This window comes from Poecilia latipinna, unplaced genomic scaffold (assembly GCF_001443285.1).
Source record: "Poecilia latipinna isolate Pla-1442-1.1 unplaced genomic scaffold, P_latipinna-1.0 Scaffold1496, whole genome shotgun sequence".
Lineage (NCBI taxonomy): Eukaryota > Metazoa > Chordata > Actinopteri > Cyprinodontiformes > Poeciliidae > Poecilia > Poecilia latipinna.
In genome coordinates, this window is record NW_015114112.1 from 66,421 (window position 1) to 88,923 (window position 22,503).

A 22,503-nucleotide genomic window follows, 5' to 3' on the forward strand; every position below is an offset into this window, starting at 1 on the left:
TTTTTCCACGACACCTTCCTCCCCCCTCCCCACAGCTCTTTGTCCCTGTGAGAGAGCCTTTAGATCTCGTTAGCGTCCAGACGCTGCATGTCGCACTTTCACCCTGTGAAATGAGGAAGGAGGTGGTGGACGATCTCATTTCAAACCTGGTTTGACCGAATTAAGTGCTGAAGGCAGTTAAATAAAAAGCCACTCACGTGAGCATAATAACCCAAAAACCAATGAATTTCCGACAGTTTTCATGTACATTGCAATAATAATTTGAATACTGTGTTGTTTTTTTATGACAAATGTCAAAGAAGAAAACTTTCACAGACTTCTGAAGCATCGGTTTAAGTCAGTGTGTGCTTATTCCGGCTTTTTTTTTTTTTTTTTTTACCCTACAACTCAAAACCTAGTTGCCGTAGCAACAGCAGACACAGCTTAATGACCTGTACATAAAAACCACACAGATGTTATTATGACTCACCTTGCTTCTGAGTTTCAAAACGCGCCGAGAGGAGACGAAGAAGGAGCTGTAATTGGGCGAATGTGGGTCAATTGGAGCTTCTGCCAGAGGGGGGAGCCGTTTACCATAGAGGGGTAACTGCCGAACGGCTCCGTTAATGAAGAAGGCATTTTGATACTTCCTGCCTGTTGCAGTATGGAGAGAGAGAGGAAAAAAAGCAGCTGTGAGTGACAGCAGAAGTCTAATGAAGCCATTCTCACTGATGATACACTGAGGATGGAAGCTGACTGCTAAAGAATTGGGAGCGAATTGCTTGTCAAAATCTGCTAGAAGGTTCCCTGATGAGGCTTTGACAAATCCCGCAGCCCGTCTTCTACTGTCTTCCGTCCTCACTTTTCAAAATGTTTAATACAGCGTCGGTAGGAGCGCTCAAAGGCTTCCAGTCAGCAGAATAGCTCTGCATCTCATAAATAAGAGGAAGAAACAGTAATTTGGTGGATTTGTTAAAGCTGTTAAAACACCGTCTTTGACTGATAGAAATAATTTACAAATCCATAGCCAATTTTGTCCAAGCTATTCTTTCACCAATAGCTCGCATTATTGGAGAAAATGTATAGTTTCACAATATGCTATTTGATTAAAAGATGTTGAAACTAGATGTGCTGGGTTGAAAATCTAGAATAAATTAGCCAAAAAGAAATAATAATAATAATAAACTAATTTAAAGATCAGGGCTTCAAACAAAATTACCAGGCTTGATTCTTTCCTCCATCCAGTACTTTCACAGGTCTGAGGTCAAGAAATACGTTACAAACATCTCAGAAAAAAACAAAGCATAGTTGTACTGTCACAACCTGCCTTTAAAAAGATAAAGAAAAAAATATTGAGTGTAGACACATTTACATATTCTTTTTTGTATCCTTTTTAAGTTCCTAGACTTTATGTATTCATACTTGAAATTTGTATGCTGTGAAAGAAACTCGTGCACACAAACTTGGCCCGTAAAGCTGATTCTTTATCATGGATAAAGTCACAGTGTCAGAGCAGCTAGTAGCAATGAGCTTAAAACTTACAATCATAAGAAACGACTCACAGTTCATTACTGAAGCACTTTGAAGTCTTTTAATTCAATAAAGCACTACACAAGTACAGGTCATTTCCACACTGTACAGTATCTATATGCTGTTTTGCCAAACCCTCTCCCTACCCTTAAAGATGATTGTAAGCTAGCTGACTTGCATGCTAATAGTAGACATTAGATGGGGTAAATGGGACCCTGCAAGCTTTTTACCCTGTGGCAGTCCACTGGGGTCACAATGATCACGCCTGCACTTTTACAAGGTGTGTGGTTTCGGGAACTGATGGTCTGACAGGACAACCGCCCTCTCCCGCCCCCATTCCCACCCTCACCTCTTCCCCGCTGTCCAACTGTGACATCTGCTGCACTCCACCTGAGCGTTGTGCTAAGACCGCAAGAGGAATAAATCCACTTTTGGGTGAGAAAACCTAACATTAGTGTGACTCAACAACAGGATAGGTCCATATTCAACCCAATGCTGTGTTGGCTGTTTTAAGCATCATATTTCAAAAAAACTTATGAAATCAAAGAGGTGTGTTTGTTCAAAAAGATTCCCCTTGCATCAGAACGGTTTATAAACCTCCCGCAGTGACTCAAAGGTTTCAGAAGTTGTCTCATACAAAGCCAGCACACTGTGGTGACGACCCGCCTGTGAAGCAGTGCCCAGCTCCCTTGTACCCCTTGCTGGCATTCAGATAAAAAAATAAAACAACAACAACAAAGAAACATGTATTCAGATCAGTTCATAGCCCGGGTGAAATCAGCCCTCTGACAGGGGGAGAAAACAGATCGGATTACATACTGTTATTAATAGCCACCCTCTCCCCTTCTCTCATTATAAACTCACAGCTGACAGTGTCCCCCTCTGTCTGTGACATGCTCTGTGTGACTACTGTGTTAGGTCTGTCTGTTTTTATCGTTCCATTTTCCATCTCTTTCCCCCCTCAGGTTATAATGAACTTCACACTCTGGTCCAACGGCTGAGCAGGGACAAAGTGACACTGGGAGGCCATTATCTTCTACTTCAGTCCAACAGGGAATGTGGCTACAAAGCCTGCCAGAACATTAACAATATGAAGAACGTCATAGCTGCACTGCCATCACACTGATTGGTGCTTTTCTTTTGAGTTTGTTAATAGCCCAGTGGTTTGCAGATGCCCCTGGAAACAAGCTTATTTCTGCAATTTTGAGGGAACGTTGATGTCTCTGTTTTTGACATGTGGCTCTCAAAAGGCTTCATCCACTTTGATGTTACAAGGAATTTTGTAATACCATCCTCTTAAGAAGATGACTTTTGGACTGAGTTTCTTTCCTTCTATTGTTGCAGAAGCTTCAGTTTGTTCCTCTGTGAAATTTCCAATCGGGTCTTGTTTGTCTTCTTCCTGTCATCAGTTCCTTCTGTCTTCTGTCTTCCAAGAAATTCAACTGATCCACTAGTCTTCGTACACCCAACAGTAACACGGTCACTTCTCGTCTGAACAGCTTCAAACAGGTGTCAGTGAGGCCCCTCTAAACTTTAAATGTACCATGTGATATTTCTGACCTCCACTCACAAGTCCCCCCACTTTTACCCCTACTTTTTTTGGCAGCTCCATGTCCTGTGGACAAGGGTTGTCCCACCTAGATAGTCCCACCTCTTTGGCCAGTGATGTCAGCAAACCATGTGATATTCCTTTTATAAAGACAGTATCAATGTCAGACCTTCTCTTCTCCAGCTATTGTGGACAGGAATTGGACGTACTCTCCCATTAGGGGAAAGTAGAAACCATTTTAAGTGCTTTCTTGTCCTCCGAAACTCCCTCATCCAGAGGGCTTTGAGTTGTTTGTACTGCTAACAATCACCATGAAGTGGACATGGGTGTTTTTAGGGTTCTACTTCCTCTCTTTGGGAGCACTGTCTTTGGGAGAGAAGGGCTTGGAGATCCCCGAGTATGACGGCAAAGACCGTGTCCATACCCTCACTGCCAAGAACTACAAGTCCATCATGAGGAAGTACGACGTAATGGTGATCTACTACCACAAAAATGTGGATGGGAATCGAAGCGCCATGAAGCAGCTTCAGATAGAGGAACTGGCTTTGGAGGTGGGTCTCTGCTGCAGGTTGAGAGCAAATGAATCCGTGATGTGTTGATGTCAATGGTCAAGACGAGAGGAGGGGGCTGGTTTCAGAGGGGAAATGTGGCTTTAGGTTACACTTCCTGGATCATTTGTAGTTTCTTTGGAACTACAAACTAAGATAAGAAAGAGTATATTGGACAATCACATCGTCGGCTCTCTGGTACACCTAGTATTAGATTTTGATTATTTTAGAATGCAGCAAAGAACGTATCTATGAATTAAAACCATAGACCTGAGGAAGTGCATTCCTTCCTTCAACCATCATTAATGGTTTGGACGTTCTGCTATGCAATAGGTAGGTCGCTGGTTCAATTCCCGGTCCATCCGCTCTCGTCATTTGTGTCTTTGGGCAAAACACTTCACCCGTCTTGCCTGCTGGTGGTGGGCAGAAGAGTCAATGGTGCAAAACGGCAGACCCGCTTCTGTTGGACTGCTCCAGGGTGGCTGTGGCTACAATCCAGTAGCTTGCCCTCATCAGCTAGTGAATATTCCCTTTGAGATTTCAATTTGACATATAAATGGCATTACAAATAAAATATATTATTATTATTATTACACACTTCTTTCGGGTTGATATTTCTAAGCAGAAATCATTACTATTACTAAACATGCTAAACATTAGTTGTCAACTGATATGTCAATGTCAACAATTTAATTTTCTTTTATCTTCTCCCTCAGTCTGAGTAACTTCCACCTGGAAGTTATCAAATGTATTAGTATAGGATATTGTTTTTCACAGTGCTGTGGTGTTTTTCAGCCACCTACTTATCTATGTAAAAACTTCAGTCACGCGGTACATCAGCAGATAGAACTAAAACAGAGGTGTTGAGGGTTTTGAACAGTGTTTTTCTTTTTTCATAAATACATCCAAAGAGCTCTTTTATCACAAAGCCAGAAATAATGCACCTGAGTCCAGCACTCTGCCAGTACACCAGTTAACCACAGCAACCTGCTGCCTTTCCAGAATGGCAGTGTCTCCTTACATCAGCAGAGTGTAGCTTACACTGGGCCCTCATAAGTCACCTCCTCTGTAAATAGCCTGAGACAGTCCTGCATGCTGAGCAAGAGACTAAAAGCTCTCGTGAGACAGAGTGAAAGTTCAGAGCCATATTTCACATGGGCAGTTGGCCCTTCCCTGTATCTGCTACCACATAAACGCTGCTGTGTTGCTAAGATGTGTTACATTATCCTGTGGGTGTAGACTGAAGTCCCAAACCACTTACAGTTACACACAAAGTTGTTGGGTCTGATCAATTTCCCAACAAAGCTGCCAAGGTGGAGAGAGAGAGAGAAGAGCAGAGCTCTACTGTACTTTTGCTCTTCCTGACTGCCTGCCAGCTGTGGCTATTCATCCAATCAGAGATCACTCAGAGGGGACACTTAAAATAGCTGATCATTGACACCTAAGTATCCGGAAGTATAAATAAATTAATTGCAGGCTCAAGGACACATTACACTGTCAAAACATTATTATTATTTAAAATTCCCTTAATAATAATGATAATCTTTTCTCTGATCCCTTCTTTAAGATGCAACATAAAAAAAAAATCAGTCACACTAACAAAAATAAATACATTTTCTTATTTAGCAGCTGTATATGAACAGAGATTAGATAAACTGACAAACCGCTCATATGGTTTACTTGTAATGTAAACCATATGAGCATGTCATCACCAATTATGCTACATTTAAACAATAAATTATAAAGCATAGTTTACTCCTTGAACACTTTACATCAGCATTAAACCCCACACTGTGCAATAAACGAGCCAACATTGTGCTAATTAGCTGCCTACAAAATCACTAGCATTTTCATTAATTTGAACAAAAAAAAGAAAAGAAAGAAAGAAAAACACATGTAAAACAACACAAATATATCTCTATAGCTTACAACATTCAACATCAACTCACCTCATTGGGCAATACTCCAAAACGCAAGTTAGACGTAGTTTTAAGGTTAATTTAACTTGCTTGGTTCAGCTGAAGGCGCAGACGTCAAGTTTTGGACTTGAGAATACGGGAAATGTCGCCGTCCGGTGCTGCGGTCATAGCGGGGCCTGGTTGATGGAGGGCTAACATGAGAGCTGAGGAGGACCGGGGGGCACAATACGGGATATTTACGGGAAAATAACAATACGGGAGCACGGCGAGAACAGGGAGTAGAAAACGGTAGTTTCCCTGCCAAAATGAGAGACTTGACAGGTATGTGAAGGCGACATAAAACACTTTCGGACAGCCGTCAAGTTACGTCCGGTGCGCTGTCACGTTCCTTCAACTCCATATGAAATTATCTCTAGAGCCTATAGAGCCATATCCTAGAGCCCCCAGGTGGAATGGGAATCCAGCAATACCAACTCAGATATCGAACCAAACAAGGACTGCATCCAGTATTGAGGGACTAGAGAACAATGAACACGGAAGGAGAATAAGGCACAGTTGGATCCGATGGTTTGATACTATCTAAGCTGACTTAGTGACTCAGTGTTCCAAGAACAACAAATGGCAATTTCTTCCAAAACTAGAAACCCAAGATATAACATTTGAATTACTATGGCAAATTATAAGCTCACATTTTAATGACAGAGGAAGGGAAAGAAGTAGAGCACTACTGCATCCTCAACTAAAAAAAGGTCTATCATGTAAAGCTGCTTTTATGATTGACGGTAAATTAGTCTTAGATTTGAATAAGATCTACATGTGTGTAGATCTCTGAGACAGGAAACCCTTACGCTTAAAAAAAATGCAACTGATCAACATTCTCAGCATTTGAAGAAAAGCAGAACTACCTGTTTTGTATCTCCTCTAAATTGAGGTGCACATACTCCTTGTTCACAGCAGAAATCCCACATGGTGGACTACTTTCTGACTGTGTAGCACACAAACCCCAACATCCCAAAAGCCAGAACATAATCCTTTTCCTCATGTCTCAATGGGGACAGAAAAAAGCAAAGAGGCTTTTTTGTGTGTTTTTTTTTCATTATTTTCAATGTAGTAATTTTAAAGCTGATCTTTCAGCTTCAATAAAAATAAATAACTAAATAAAACAGAGATGTGATTAAATATTCTTTAAAAAATAAAGTGAAAGGACAAAAAGGGAAACTCTTTTTCAGAAGGTCATTTTTCTTTTCAGCTGCACATCTCACAGCTTTCAGCTTAATTTTGTTCTTCAGGTGTTACCTTGAAGGAAGTTCTAAATTGAGAAATTATTTTTATTTTATTAGTTTAGACAACAGTTACGTTCAGGTGAAGTGTTTTCCTTTGCTGGCAGGCGAGTCGGTCGTTCAGTCTTCTTGAATTTGTTCCATACTCCCTCCCTCCCTTTTGGATTTGAGGATTAGTAAAAAAGCTTTAGCCTAATTAATAAAAGGCTTACAGCTACACTTTGCTGGTGAATGTCAAATCCCAACAGGGTTCACCACTGTGATTGCATATTTCTTTAATCACATCCAGCAAAGACTGCTGCTTACAAAAACAAAAGCCTGTTAACGCCTGGGTACAGGGTCGCTTCTGAAACTGATCTGGGAAATGTGACAGGCATCAAATCAAAGGAAAGATCAAATATCGCCCAATACCGTCTTTATGGAACTGTGCTAAAGACATAAAACTTCACCGAATCTTAGAAAAAAAAATCTGTACTAATTGTGTGAACACATCTGAACAACTAATCAAAATTAAATGTAAGGAGTTTCTAACTTCAACATCAAATTGTTAAAGATTTAAGTACTACATTCACTCTGCATATGTTCAACTTTCATTTCTTTTGTTCAGAATAATTTATAAATTATCCTTTTTTTTTTTCCTCACCCTGACTGTGCTTCAGCGTTTCCCTCCCATCTCTCTCATCTGTATCAGGGAATGTCTTCGTATAATTTATTCATGGGGGAAAAATGTCAAGGAAATGGGGGGGGATCAGAGGGCGCCATGAAAAATTCAAATATGAATCTCTTGACTTTGAAACCCAGACGTATGGCTCCTCGTTCCACCCGGAGCTGGATGTGAATAAAGATAAAGCTTAACATCAGAACGACGTCGCTGATGATGTGTTGCTATTGGTATTTTCAAGTCATAGCAGATGCACGTTGTTGTATGATCAAGTAAAGGTGTCATTACAAAAATAAACCCAAAATTAACCTTGCATCCATCAGCTATTTGTATTTTTTCAAAACTATTTGGCTTTGGAGAAGTTAGTTTGCTCACAGGAATGTGAGTAAACCAGAGGGGTTTGGTATTCTGCTCTCTGCAGCCATGACTAAAAACCTGAACGTCATCTATCAGGTTAATAAATCCCATTAAGACCCAGGTCTCTAATCTCCACCTGGATATTTTTGCTTATTTTAATTGTTAAAAAAGGTCTTTAAATGTCCATGCGAGTAAATAATTTGGCCCATTTCTCCATAACAACTGGAACTTTCAATATTTAGCAGTTATTTACAATTTACAGTTAAAGTGACCATCACAGTTGGAGACCGTGCAAAAATCTCTGGTGGAATTTTAGTAAGGCAGGCGCAACACACACACCCATTCATGTAGTTGAGATCTTTGTACATGAAGAGTGGGTTATTAATCAGGAACACTGCCAGAAGCTGGTGTCTGGCCATTAATCACATCTGTAGTCGGCTTTAACTGTTTAACACTGTTGTACTAAACACTACAGATACTTGTCATAAAATGCTTGAATAGTTTAAGGAATGCTGGAGGTCATTGAAAGCAAAACTTTGGGTTTATCCGCATCCAAACAGTGGCTCAATTCTATATTTTCCCAGTAAACTTAATTTACAGTAGGATTTGGATAAATTCATGTTCAACCATCTGCAGTCAGCCTCTGTAGCCTTCAAAGTAATCTGATGTCATTTTTACCTATGGTAAACCGTATTAACACAACATATAAAATCTTGACGAAATGTGATTAAAAACTTTGCTGTAACAAACCAACAGGAATATTATTGCTACTTTTAGCAGTGAGATCTGCAGCTGTTGACGGTATTAATGAACTCGTAGTAGGAAACAAACAAGCCCAAGAAGGTTTCCATCTTTACCGACGTCTGGTTCGGTTTGTTTGTCTCTTTAAACGATTCCTCAGAACGTTTGGATTGAAGTCTTAGCTACTTTCACTACCTGAACCTGGATACTTGAGTATGTTCTTCCCCCGGTGTGTGATTGCTCTTGTTTTGCTAGTTGTTACCGTGATGTTCCCCCCTGTCACGAGTGAAGATGTTCCCATTTAAGCCCTAAATATCCCAGTTTTCTCAGTACCCCCTACGGCTAGCTAACACCTAAATCACTGTGTGGACGTGGGGACTCACAGGCCTCCAGTCAATTACCCAGCTTGTTGTGATCACCCGCATGCTTGGTGGGATCAGGAGAGATTCTGAGTTTAGAAGGTAAAACTGCTGTGTGACAGATCAGTAATTCCACTGATTCCTCTCCTAGTTGACTGTTATCTCCGTTCAACAAAGTCTGTCGAGTGTTTTGTTTCACTGGAAACAAAATGCTTGACAAATATAGAAACAGAACAGAATAGACTTTATTGATCCCCAAAGGGAAATTGCTTGTTAGTTGACAAGTTACTCCATCCAAAGTCTTAAATATTAATAACAAAAATATAACAATAAGAGATCAAGTTTTTTTTTTTTTTTTTTTTAAAAGTATATATTTTTATTTTTTCAAAATGATCTCTAAAGCCACTTTAGAATATTTTCTCTATGCTGAAGCGTGCAGCAGTCGTGATCTACATGGGTGTTTCTGAGAGTTTTAGATTCTGTTGTGACTGAATTTTTCATGCTCACCACAGTGCAGTGTTGTGTAACAGCTCAGCATGGCGCGTCGTGACGTTTTACTTACTTACTAATTTACTGACTGGCTGTGGAGGAAATGCACACTCAACTTTATACGGACCCCGGGGCACACGCTCCGAGATGCAGCGTTCCCTTGGAGAAACATTAAATCCTGCTGTTTAGAAACAGAAATCACACTTGAATTTTTCAGTTGCTTCCATTTGCACCCATTCATCCATCCATGGATAAAAACATCAAGGCGTATCTTTGGGATTTTATGTGACACGTCAGCATAATTGTGAAACTGCGAACATTATTTCCATTTTTCTTAAAAAAAATTTGAAAAACAATAGCCATATTTGTACTCAGCGCTCATCTCTTTACACAGTTGTTGCCCATTATTCTTTGCAGAATTGCTCTGTATCAATATCTGTATCTGTCTCTGTACTGGATGATCTATTGAGCATCTTCTCCCCCATCATGAGATGAATGGTGTGCGTGTTAAACCTGATCCATCTTTCAACTGCATGCCACAACGACCAATTAACTCATTATTTCAAGAAATCCACAAAAAAAAATATATATATTGAGAAAACCATTGGGAAATAAAATTGTCGTGAGAAAATGGGAAATTAAGTCGTTATCTCAAGAAAAACGATTGGCAAAAGTATATGTGTAAAAAGTCCACTCTCAGCTTCCGTACTTCTTCTTCTTCTTCTCTGAAGAAACAACTAAGCACATCATTATGCTGTCACCAACATGTTTTACTGAAGATGTTTATCATTTCTCTCATAACCCCCCCCGCCCCCCAAAACATTATTTTGGTCTCCTCTGATTGAAGCCAAACTTCCAGATATTTGTTTTTCCCAGCATGCTTTGAAGCAAACTAACAGGACTTCACAGAACTGGCTAACCTCTGAAGGAAGCTGTTTAGAGCATAATTTATTTTGAGGTATTAGTGTTAACATTTTTCATATTATTAAGACATGAACAGTTTTCTTTCCAGGTCAGAATTTTGCAATATATAAATATTCTGTCTTGGTCTGTCATATACAATCCCATTGAAGTACATTGGCATGTTTTATGGTAAAAGTGACTAAAGTTCAAAGGTTAAATCACTTTGAGTTAAATCATCACATTTTTGTCAATTAAATTTTGCTTACCTCTGCAATGTTGAAATATGGATTACTTGCTATTAGAATGAATAAATTCAAACTTTGTTTTGAGGTTTAATGTGCTTAAAATGCATTTGTAAACTTTTCTGTCCCTGAAAGTTTTGACTTTGGTTTCCTTTGGAAAGATGACAGCTGGCTGTTTTCCACGCCTTGTGTAAAAGCTACAGCTGGTTGAGTTTGTGTCCCTTGGGCCAACCCTGAGTACCTTACATCATAGGATGATGCACACACACACACACACACACACACACACACACACACACACACACACACGCACACACACACCTATACGCACACACAAACGTGCGTGAGTCATCGACTTCTTTCTGAAAAATCAATCTAAGGAGCCATGTGTAGAACCAGGTAAAAACTCTGAGTCACTTTGGACTGTAGAATAAAAACAACAAAACAAACAGATTAGTTTGGCATTTATTGACAGAGCGTACCGTAAGGTGTGGCTGGTGAAAATGCTTTAATGTTTGTGTGAAATGCTTGCACAAAACACAGCTAAAAAAGATAGAAAAAATTGAGGAGATACGCGATATATCGACACCAACATCAGTATTGGCCAATATTGGTAATTTTTTTTTTTTAATCGGTATCGGTCTGATAAACACAACTGGGCTGATATGAACAACTGATATTTATTTTTATTTTGTTGCTGTCTGTTTCTGGTGGGGTTTTGTTTCCTAAATATGTCGAAATACTAGTGAAAAACGTGTACTATCAGTAAATATTGGTTATCAACCCTAACAACAATATTAATATTGAATATCGGTATCGGACAGAATTTTTGTACTGGTGTATCCCTAAGACATTGTGTTGTCCTTTGACTAAGCAGTGTGGAAATGTAGTCGAAAAGTGAGAGATAAACATCTGATAATGTCTGATTGTTTAAAAGTTGATCAAACGGACTAGCCAAGCAATGCTTTCAGTAGAAATGTTGAGGATGAACTTAAGGCCACATCCTCGGCCGTACTGTTGGGTGCCTAGCCTTGTTTCCTGTCCCACACGGCAGCAACTGCACGTTGGGAAAAACTGTGTGTACGGGAAACCCCCTCACCCCCCCCAAAAAAAAATCTTGGTAAATAAGCCCTTATGTGTTTTATTGCTGTGTTGTTATATGGATTTGTTTCTCAGCTCTCTGTGCGGTTACTTTTCCCTGCATTATTTTTCCCAGTTTCCTCTCTAACATGACATCTGTTGAGTGAGTGTCAATGAAGCTGATCAAGAGTTTGCAGCTGAAATAATGACAAAATAGATTCAGATGATTCGTAACTTTGCTGATGACTAAATACTATAGAAGTGCAATTGATTAGATGAATTTGTGATATTACAGAAGGACCTGTACACATCCCGGTGTGCTATTCAGGCCACTTTGTGGCATTTGCATGCAAAGCAGGAAGCAGTGTTCTGATCACGTGGGATAAATCTTACAGGTCAGAGTGAGAGGTCATTATTAAGGATTGTCCAGTTACATTTGATTCCGCCTGAATCCATGTTAGCATCAATATTATTTTTATCAGCATGCTGTTAGCAACAAGCACAGCTCATGCCAAGCTAAACCTGATGAACCAATGTGTCAGCTAATGTGCATACAGTAAGCAGTGGACAGTTACTGGTGCACATGGTGCCAGAAATGCACAGCCCACCTTGGTCATCATGTCGTCCAGCAGCCAAGTGCAACGAGAAGCCCGGATGTGGTTTCCACGGCTCTCTGTGACACTCAGCTCTCCATTTTCTCACTTGACATTTTGGCAGCGGGTGGGCTTTGGGGAACACTGCCAAGTGGTTTACACTGCTGACCTCTGACTTGACTCCAATCGTCTGGATGGATCCGGTGATCAAGAGGGGAACGTGTGAGGAAGTGAAACGTATTGGGAGACTGAAATATTAAAGAGACGAGGCAATTGTTGGAATTTTAAAACGTTTAAGGGATCACTCTAGGCGTCGACGTTGAGTTTTTCCATCTTTGTCTCAGTTGTTGTTTTCCTCTCTGATCTGCAACGTCAGCCCCCTCTGTCGCCGCTCCCACTTCAGCGGCTTGGTGTTGGTGTTCTGGCATTTTTCAAAATCCTCTTAATTCAAAGTGAATAAAAAGTAACACCGACGTGTTGTTGGGGACTTTCTCAACACGCTTTACTGACACGAAACTCTGATCCCTCTGGTAAAGATGTGAAAAGCCTTAAAATAAATTCAACTTAGACTTTATAAATTTATTCAATGAGGAAAAAATTGCAATGTTAACAAAATAATTGGTTTCATCTAAATCACTGGTAGCATAATTCTGTTGGGACCCCTGCTGTTCATACTGGCCCCTTTTTTTTAATAATGAGGCAGAGCAGGGATAAAAAATGATAGCCATGTTGGAGCGCATACGGAGAGAAAATCCTGTAGGATTCAGGTCTGGGATTTGAGACAGCCATGGTTAAAAACTGATTTTTGTATCTTAATCTGGTGAAAGATTATTAAATTGTTACTTTGTTCTTTGGTGGTAAATAAATGGAATTTTGATTTAATCTGGAACATCAGTCTGACCAAAGGACACATTTCCAATTAAAAAGTACATCTGGCTTCATGTGTTTGTGTTTGTAATGTTGGGAAAGAAAATGTTTTGCATGGTATGCCTCCCAAACAGCTGGTTGGCATGCAGATATTGACCAGTGGTTGCTATGGAAACGTGGTGACCTCGTCAAGCCAATCCTTGCTGTGTTTCAGTAACGGTGATTTTTAGATGGGGAAAATAAAGTAAATGAGTATTAATTGAAAGTACAGGAAATTTACATTTACATCTCTAACTTTAAAATGTTGAGTAAAACTGATAAAAAAAATTTTATTTGAAACAACTAGGTTCAGATTAGTAGGTTACAGTTTTTCCACAACATACAAAAAAAATTCAAATAAAAATTTAGATTTTTTTAAAAAGTCTTTTCTGTGTGAGGAAAATTTGACTGCAATAAAAGATTCATTCACATCAAGGCTTTCGGCTTTAATGTGTTTTGACTTTTTGGGTCTGACAAAATACCTTTCATTCCTCTCTTCAGATGCACATTTTTTTTGTTTTTGTTGATTCACACAAGGTTGTCGAGTTGTTTTGTTATGTTACGTTTGTCTGTTTTGTGGAAAATGACTTTTGGCTGCAGTAATAGGAAAAGTGTAGAAATGAGGGAGCAAATGATTGTGACCAAACAGAAGTTTTGATGAGACAAGACATCAATAATAAGCAATTATTTCAATTTTTTACATAAAAAGTACAGTACATCAGTAGTAGAGTGGTTCTGGTGTTTGAAAAATGGTAACTAATAAAACAGGAAGTTTGTAATAGTTACAAAGACACTACTGCTTACACCCTTGCTTAAAGCCTGAATAAGCCCATATTGAGAAAACATTCTACATACATTGTTGTGAAAAAAACAAAACAAAAACTGTAGAAATCTGAAAGGGAGGAAATACCAAACAAAACAACGCACCAAGACAGCTTCAGTTTGTTGGTGTGTTGGTGATCTGTGGTGGAAAACCAATCAGTCATTTTCTTGATTGTCAGTGTGGCCTTGTTTTGTTCCATTTGTTGTGAACAAACATGGAGGCTATCCGTCCACCTAAAGTGTTGCCTCTCCTTGCAGTTGATCACAAGCGAAGCAGCCGTAATCTTTCAGGTACGTCAAAGTTCGCCTCGTGTGTCGAGTGCTTCCGAGCCGGGCCGTGACATACGGGCTCTCCCGCTGTCGCAGTCTACACGCTAACTGTTTCACTTCTTCGTCTCCTTGACTGCAGTTTAGTTTAAAAGGAAGTGAAATGAAGTAGCAACCCGCAACACAGACCAGTGGAGGCTGAACTGCTTTCAAAGTCCAGTAGCGGCAGCAGCTTGGGCTGTGCAAGTTTAACGTCAGATTTGTGAGAAAAAGACAAAAGTAAGGATACCCTGTTTGATAAAGCACCCGTCTAATACATTAATTGCTTTCTAACATGTCCATCCATCCTTTCACCAATCCAAGTAACAATCACCATGAACATTGAAGGATACATCACCCAAATCAAGAAAAAAGCAATGACCTTAATACGGCAAATTACTATTTTTTTAATGGTAAGCCATTTTAAGAAATGTAGGCTGCTTGATAATGTAAAGATATTTCTAGACGCTTAACTCATTTTTAAAGAAGGCATACTTAACATAACTAACAGCTGAAATCCAGAATTCAACATATCTAATTATCATTCTCATAATCTTTTGTTTTAATTTGGCTTCATTTCATTGTTTGGCTCAATGCTCCATCTTTTGAATGCTACTTGTCAACGTGAAGCCTTAGTTTGCTGATTATTTTCCCTTGAGTTCAAGTTTCCTAACTTCCCCAATTAGTTTAAAGGTCAGTCTGTATCCTTTGTTCCCTGCCAGATCATTGTCTTCATTGTTTTTCTTTCAGCCTCTGCTCCTTGGTTGACTGATGTAAATCTTCATGGATTATTATTATTATTATTTATTTTCCCCATTGGGTTCTTGCCTTTCCAGAACTCTTTGTTGTTGAAGATGTTCAGTTTTCTCAAAACAGCCAACTCCTACTTGTTATTCTGTGTCCGCATCCTCCAGATTGATTATTGCCTTGTTGTAAGTTATAGGACAGAGTCATCTGCAAACCCCTTTAGCTGAGCAGATGTAGAATCTGCAGAGCCCTGGATCTTTGGCGGACGGGTTGCTGGGATGTTCCCGGTTTGAACCCTGACCATGTCCAGTTTTGCGTAACTCTGTTCATAACAGAGGATGTAGTGATTGATACTTAGTCAGGTGAAAATATATTTTTCTAAAGACTCAACAGAAGGCCTGAGACAGACATACTGAACATAATGGGTCTATCAAACTAAAAAAACAACTTTTTTTCTGATTTGGGAGAACATAACCTCTAACTTAAATAAATCTTTTGAAAAACAACACTTTCATGGATTCATGGTGATAATCAGATTTGATCTATTCAACACTAAGTCAGATTTGTACCAAAAGAATGGATGTCTGTGAATGACTAAAAGATCGATTTTAAAGACAATCTGCAAAGAGCTACTTAAAATATAGAAAAACACTAGAAATAGTCTGCAGTTATTTGTGCTTTTGCTTTTGGGCAAACTGCGGTTCACATTGTGAACCCACGTTGCCATGCTGCTTTGCAAAGTGTTACAATGCTTTAGACGGCCTTCACACCAATGAGATTCCTCACATTGTTGAGATGATTTTAGATTCAGAAGCCTTAAATATTACGTAAAACAATGATGTAACACACTATGAATGATCGGGTATGCTCTACTGTACATATCTGTGTGTGTGTGTGTGTGTGTGTGCATGTGGGCAGCATTGCCTTTGGCGGGCTGCAAGCTCCTCTTCTTTCCAACACACCTGTTGCCGTCATCGTAGTTGGCCCGGGTTCTGCCTGTCTTGTTCTTGTGCCGGTTCTGTTGTCTCCTTTGACTTCCTGCCAGGTGTTGTGTTTTTAGATTTTTTAGATTTTAGATTTAAGATGCACAAGGCAGAGCTTCAAACCACTCCTTCAAATGTTGCGAATTGGAAGGAAAACTTCAAGCTTTTTAACTCGATGTCGAAATGTCACTTTACCTGAATTTCGCCCAATCTCTCCCACCTGCTGTTTTTGTGCCACTGTCTGTCTCTTTGTCCAGCTTGCAGCTCAAGTTCTGGATGAGTTCGAAGACGAGGACATCGGGTTTGGTCTGGTGGATGAAAAGAAGGCCTCTGCTGTTGCCAAGAAGCTGGGTATGCTGTTTGGAAACACTGCTGGGGACAAGATCATGTTAAACACAAAATGAGTGTAAATGTCCTTGAAAAGCATTTACAGAGACTTAACTTTTTAAGTTTTGTGTTGGTCCAGCCACTATCTTCAGTGCTTTTTTTTTCTTTTTTAATATATAACTGGCCAAAGCAAGTTGAGCATGCTTATAAAGTGAAGGGAAGATGATAAATGGTTTAAAGACAGTTTAAAAAAAAAAAAGTCTAAATAAAATCTAAATTTTTCATAGTTATGTTTAAGTCATTCAGAATAAGAAATATGCTGAAGTCTAAACCAGTGGCGTTCAAACTTTTAGGGCCAAAATCGTCAAGTTGAAAGCACTTCTTGGCCGCTTTAAAAAAAAAAAAAAAGAAAGAAATGCCTAAATTCACGAGACATTTATTGTTTTATTTATGTGCTCAAATAATAAACAAATGAAGATTTTAGTGAAACAAAATTGGTAGATATTTTTCAGAAAGGAGTTCTGCTCAGTATTGTAGAAGAGGGCTGAATACATTGCACTGTACACATCAGATGTGTTAGGGTTTGTTTTTTTTAAGTATAATCTTGTATTCTTTTGCTTGAACAAATATGGATTCATTCGTGTTGTTTCTTAAAAACTGACCATGCAGTAGAAGGAAATTTGTGGTAGTAACTCAACAAGACCAAGAGTTATGATTATATCTGGAGAGCAGGTGATATTGTCTTGATTTTTACTTCAGAAAAGGACAGTCAAAATAATTTCATTCAATTCCAGATTAGATGTTATTATTTTTCTCATGATTTACTAGAAGCAGGTATGGAGGAAAGGAAGGTAAAGAAGACCAGATGGTTTATGGACCAACAGCGACCTCAAGTGTTTACCAAGGATATGACACTCTGTCGGGTGTTGAAAATGTCCCCTCGCTTAAAATATACAAAACAAAACTGAGTGAAGAAATCTATAAACATGCATAGCAAGCTCCTGAGAAACCAAACACTTTATTTGGTCCTCAAAAAAAAATCCTATCATAATTCTGTCTGGATATTTAACCTCACTTTGCAGTAGAGCTCATTTAAATTGGTTTAATTCCTGACACAAACCCAGCTTTTAGACGTACTTCTTAGATTCAAGATACTTAACGATGTTTTACATTTTACATTCCAAAGGTAGTTTTAAGGTCATTGGTTAGAAATTAAAGAGTAGCAAGTCTGTTTTCAGATTTGTTACTCTAAACTGAACTCAAATGTACAGGTGCTAATGGTTTAATTTTCAGAGGAGAAAAAGATTGAGGTGTTTGGTCTTGTGTCTTGATAAAAGTCAAAAATCCAAAAATAACGTAAAACTTGAGCCCTCATTACAAAAAGAAAAAATTCTATCCCAAAATTAGAAGAGTTTAATAGCATCATTAAGTTAAAAGACAGACACATGAGGGATGGATTTGACTGAGAACTGAGGAAAAACGACCTTCTCCAGTTGTATGAATGGAAGCTATTTCAATCTGGTAAGTAAATATTAAAAGTATGATTTTCTCACAGATTAAATCTTTTTTCTCACCAGGTCTGGATGAAGTCGACAGCATCTACATCTTTGCAGACAATGAAATAATTGAGTACGATGGAGAGCTGGCTGCAGATACCATTGTTGAGTTTCTATACGATGTAAGTAACGTTAGCAAAGATAAACCTGAAAGCGTGGGCAACAATGTTTCCAAAGGTTGTATGTAGCTGAGCTCCCTGTTTTATCACCAGCTGTGATGAAATGGATGTGAATAATGAACAGAAAGTGTAAGAGTCTCCTGTGTTTACTTGTCTGCTGCAGGTGATTGAAGACCCTGTGGAGATCATCGACAACGACCGAGAGCTGAAGGGTTTCTACAACATGGATGATGTCATCAAACTGGTCGGCTACTTCAAGAGCGAGAGATCCTCCCGTAGGTCGAATCATTCATGAATTAAAAATGATCCACATTCTGAGCTTCAAGTTTCACATTTCTGCGCCAAGACTGGAAGTGTAATAACTTTTATTTCGCTCTTACAGACTTTATAGAGTATGATGACGCAGCTGAAGAGTTCCACCCCTTCGTCAAATTCTTCGCAACATTTGACCCCAAGGTTTGTCCAGATTTCTTGTTTTGTCTTCTTCTATAGCCATTTGTTTGTCATTTGATAGACTTGAAATTGCTTAAAACTGCATGTTATATAAGATCTACCAGGACAGCATAACTGAAAAAAAGTGACTTTTTCTATGCTGACCTATTTTGCCCATGTTTAAATAAACCATTATGGATATATTTTAGAGGACATTCCTGAAAATTGCAACCAGATCTAACAGCATTTGGTTGTCGGTTCTGTTCTGGGGACTACTGTGGAATCCTTTGGCGATGATGGTGCAAATGAGGATTTTGCATAAAATCAAGAACATTCTGGACAGCCTTTCCCCATCCTCTTCATGAGGCTGTCATGTGAAAACAGTGTCTTCAGTCTGAGGCTTTTTTCAAATTTTTTGGAATACAAACCGCTACAGGAGATCTTCCCTACCCACAGCCATCATCATCTACAATAACTGATGAAATCTCGATGTGGCTGGCAAAGAGCGATCCTATCCGTAGGCTCTAAACAACCTGCATCTTCTGCTTTCTGTTACCACTTTCTCACAGTCCTTTCACAATGGATTTGCATTCTGAGCAGAGAAAAACAAGGTTGTGATCTTATTTACCCAGACGACGTCTTGGTTTGGAGATGTATGAATCCTTGGCATTTGTGTAAAACTAATCTAATACTTGTTTTTTTTCTGATAGTCTGTCAAACTGTTGAAATGTTGGCAATGTAGCAGAAATCGAGACGTGATTAAAATCACCAGATATTGTCGTGAAAGCATCGGGGTGTTGTGTCTGTACCTTAGCAACAACAGAACTGATGACATCACATGCATTATCGGCGACAGCTGAGGGTGAAATGTAAGCAGTTTCCAAAATAACACTGGTGAACTCTGTCGGCAGACGACATGGATGGAAGCTTACTACCAAGAGTTCAGTCCACTGCTGTTCGCAACGTCCCATATTGATGAAAGCTTTAGGTAGCTTTGATGCAAGAGGAGAAACAGGCATGGAAGAGGCGATTTCACAGAAAGATTATTTTATTAAACATGCTAACAATGGTCTTGATCACAACACCTTCAGCCGTAGTAGTTGTTTCTCTACCTGTATTCTTAACAATGACTTCATTGTTTGTAACTTCTACCGCGTTCAGGCGTTTGCGTTAATTCAGAATAAATTTGACTTTGCGTTCCAGATTGCCAAAAAGCTAAAGCTGAAGATGAATGAAGTGGATTTCTACGAACCCTTCATGGGAGAACCCGTCACCATTCCAGGAAAGCCTTACATCGAGTCTGAGATCATTGAATACATCGAACAGCATGACAGGTGGGCTTCCAAATGATTTTATTCAAAAAGCATTTAATACTAATGAGACGCAACGTCATGCAAGAGTTAGATATCAAACCATAAAGAGAGTAGTTACAGGAACATGTGTGATTATTATGTATATTTTTAATGTTTTCCTGTTTCAGACCAACGTTGAGGAAGCTCCAACCACACAGCATGTATGAGATCTGGGTAAGAGAGATGAAATATCTGCATACATTTGTTCCATTTAATTAATTATTTATATATACATAAGTAGTGTATTCTACCTGTTCTGTAAATGTGGAATACCTCTAGAGTCTGTTTTTATGAACACAGGAAGACGATATCAACGGAGAGCACATAGTCGCTTTTGCTGAAGAGGATGATCCAGGCAAGTCGCTTCTTAGCACCTTCTACTTAGTTGGTTTAAGGATTTTTTTTTTCATATCTACAGCCACATAGTAACAGTTACTAATTAAATGAATATGTGTCGACTTAATTTTCTCCAGATGGTTTTGAGTTTCTGGAGATCCTGAAGGAAGTAGCGCGCGACAACACAGATGACCCCAACCTCAGCATCATTTGGATCGACCCAGACAATTTCCCCCTGGTGGGAAAAAAAAAAGAAAAACCTTTCCTAGATTTATTTTTGTTGTCATAATTTAACCTGCATTAATTATTTTTTGGATTAGGTCACATAAGGATTAATGTCCTCTTCCTTCTTTCTGTCTCACACTTTCAGCTGGTTCCATACTGGGAGAGAACCTTTGGCATCGACCTTTCGTCTCCTCAGATCGGAGTCGTCGACGTTAAGGACGTAAGGATTTGCTCGTACCCATACAATCTGTTGCCGGATGACAGGCCCGTTCATTAGAAACATCCTGATTTGCCTTGAAGGCTGCCTTTACTGTTTTGTGGTTTAGATTCAATGAGATGTCAAAAGCTTTCCTACACACAACACTTCTGCTGATTTGTTAGCTACGCTTACATTACAAGACTTTCTTGTTGATCCATATCCATGAAGAAGTTGTTTGATTCAGATCTGATGCGTGGGGGAGGCAGCCAGTGTCCAGGCTTGGTGGCCAGTAGCCATCTGCATACTCAACCTTTTAATGAGCGAATTTTCTGGTTTGGTCAGAACCATCAGTTTCCAAACACCTTCTTCAAGACAACAGTTGAAGACAGATGACATCAATGCCTCAGACTTTAATTTGCATAACTTGTTTTGTTTCACCGGTTCAACAGATGAATAGACCTGTCAGGATGCCAAATAATTTGAATTACTCATACTGCCGACTTCCAGTTTACCCATTGATTATCATGTTTGTTGCCTATCAGCTGTACGAGTGAGCTACAAAAATCATGATGTATTTGTGTTTGGCAGGCTGACAGCGTGTGGATGGACATGGACGATCAGGATGACATGCCGACGGCCGAAGAGCTGGAGCAGTGGATAGAGGATGTTCTGTCTGGAAAGATCGATCCTGATGATGATGAAGGCGATGATGAAGATGACGATGATGATGATGATGATGACGATGACGACGATGATGATGATGAAGACGACGATGATGAAGATGACGACGACGATGATGATGCAGATGATGAAGACGACGATGATGAAGATGATGATGATGACAACGACGATGATGATGATGATGATGATGATGATGACGATGACGACGACGATGAAGATGACGATGATGAAGACGACGACGATGAAGATGACAATGAAGACGACGATGATGAAGACGATGATGAATAATTTATGTTTTCATCACTTTGCCGTTAATGGAGAAACTCCAAAGTTTTTCCATTAAACTAAAACATCTGGCAGCAAACAGACCTGACTCTTTGAACCTCACATGTTTCCCCTTGTTGCTGCAACGACTTGAGGGGAAACGCTGTCAGCTAGGAAGGAGGTTTCCATTAAAACTGGACGATTCTCCCACAGATGGCTACTAGTGTTCATGTTCAAAATGTCTCTAATGGCTGCCCGTCTCCCACCTTCGGACAACTTAATGTCAATAAATGTAAAATCAGGCAGAGACAAAGTTTCTAAAGGGTTCCAATGTGATATGACTCTTTCTCAAGTTTACTCTAACCTTGATTCAGTGACAATGAGAACAAACTCGTTCTTGTTATAGCTTGAAAATAAGAATTAAATTTCACTGGACGGTCTTAAATTCAACAAATCAGTCATTGAAAATGTATGTCGGAGGTAATAAACTTGAGATTGTTTTCTGTTTGTGTTTTTTTTTATATGTAAAAAATAGAGTTTTGCAGATATTTCACGATAAGGGAAGGTCATTTGCGCTGACCTTTATATTGTGTGTGTGTGTGTGTGTGTGTGTGCGTGCGTGCGTGTGCGTGCGTGCGTGCGTGGGTGCGTGCGTGCGTGTGTGTGTGTGTGTGTGCGCGTGCAAAGTTTCCTATGTTGTGTGTCTGTGTGTTTCTGACAAGCCAAAAAAATCTAAAAACCAAAATCAAGAAAATAAAGAAGTTTTCTGTTTTAGGAAGGTGAAGTTTCTCATCCTATATCCAAAACACAAAAAAGTTTTTCATATTTGATGTACTAAAAGAAAGGCATCTTGTTTTCAAATAGTTTAAGGCTTTATTGAACAAATTTATTCTCTAAGAACAGGATTTGAGTTGTTCTTTCAAGACGCCTGCTATATCTACCCAAATAAAAAAAATTATTCAATGCTGATTTTGGTGAAGCAAAATTGACTTTTGAGTAAAAATCGATGTAGATTTGG

The 22,503-nt window shown here is 39.2% G+C and overlaps 1 protein-coding gene and 1 long non-coding RNA gene across 3 annotated transcripts; both read left to right on the forward strand.

The window, feature by feature from the left end:
* Positions 1-3,225: 3,225 nt before the first annotated feature.
* On the forward strand, positions 3,226-21,988 carry casq1b (calsequestrin 1b). 2 transcript variants are annotated; one of them, XM_015057851.1, is made up of 13 exons: positions 3,227-3,609; positions 14,217-14,249; positions 16,252-16,345; positions 17,899-17,999; positions 18,160-18,271; positions 18,379-18,452; positions 19,632-19,762; positions 19,909-19,954; positions 20,081-20,135; positions 20,254-20,354; positions 20,487-20,561; positions 21,129-21,260; positions 21,441-21,988. In XM_015057851.1, the coding sequence occupies exons 1-13, from the start codon at positions 3,370-3,372 to the stop codon at positions 21,507-21,509; spliced, it is 1,263 nt and encodes a 420-aa protein (XP_014913337.1). In that variant the 5' UTR covers positions 3,227-3,369; the 3' UTR covers positions 21,510-21,988. The 2 variants fall into 2 exon arrangements, with proteins under 2 accessions (XP_014913336.1, XP_014913337.1); XM_015057850.1 differs by lacking the exon at positions 14,217-14,249 and having other exon boundaries at positions 3,226-3,609; positions 21,129-21,988.
* Positions 6,678-14,007, forward strand: LOC106963115 (uncharacterized). Its single transcript, XR_001428127.1, has 2 exons — positions 6,678-6,892; positions 13,683-14,007. It is a non-coding gene; the product is annotated as an uncharacterized LOC106963115 (long non-coding RNA).
* Positions 21,989-22,503: the final 515 nt, after the last annotated feature.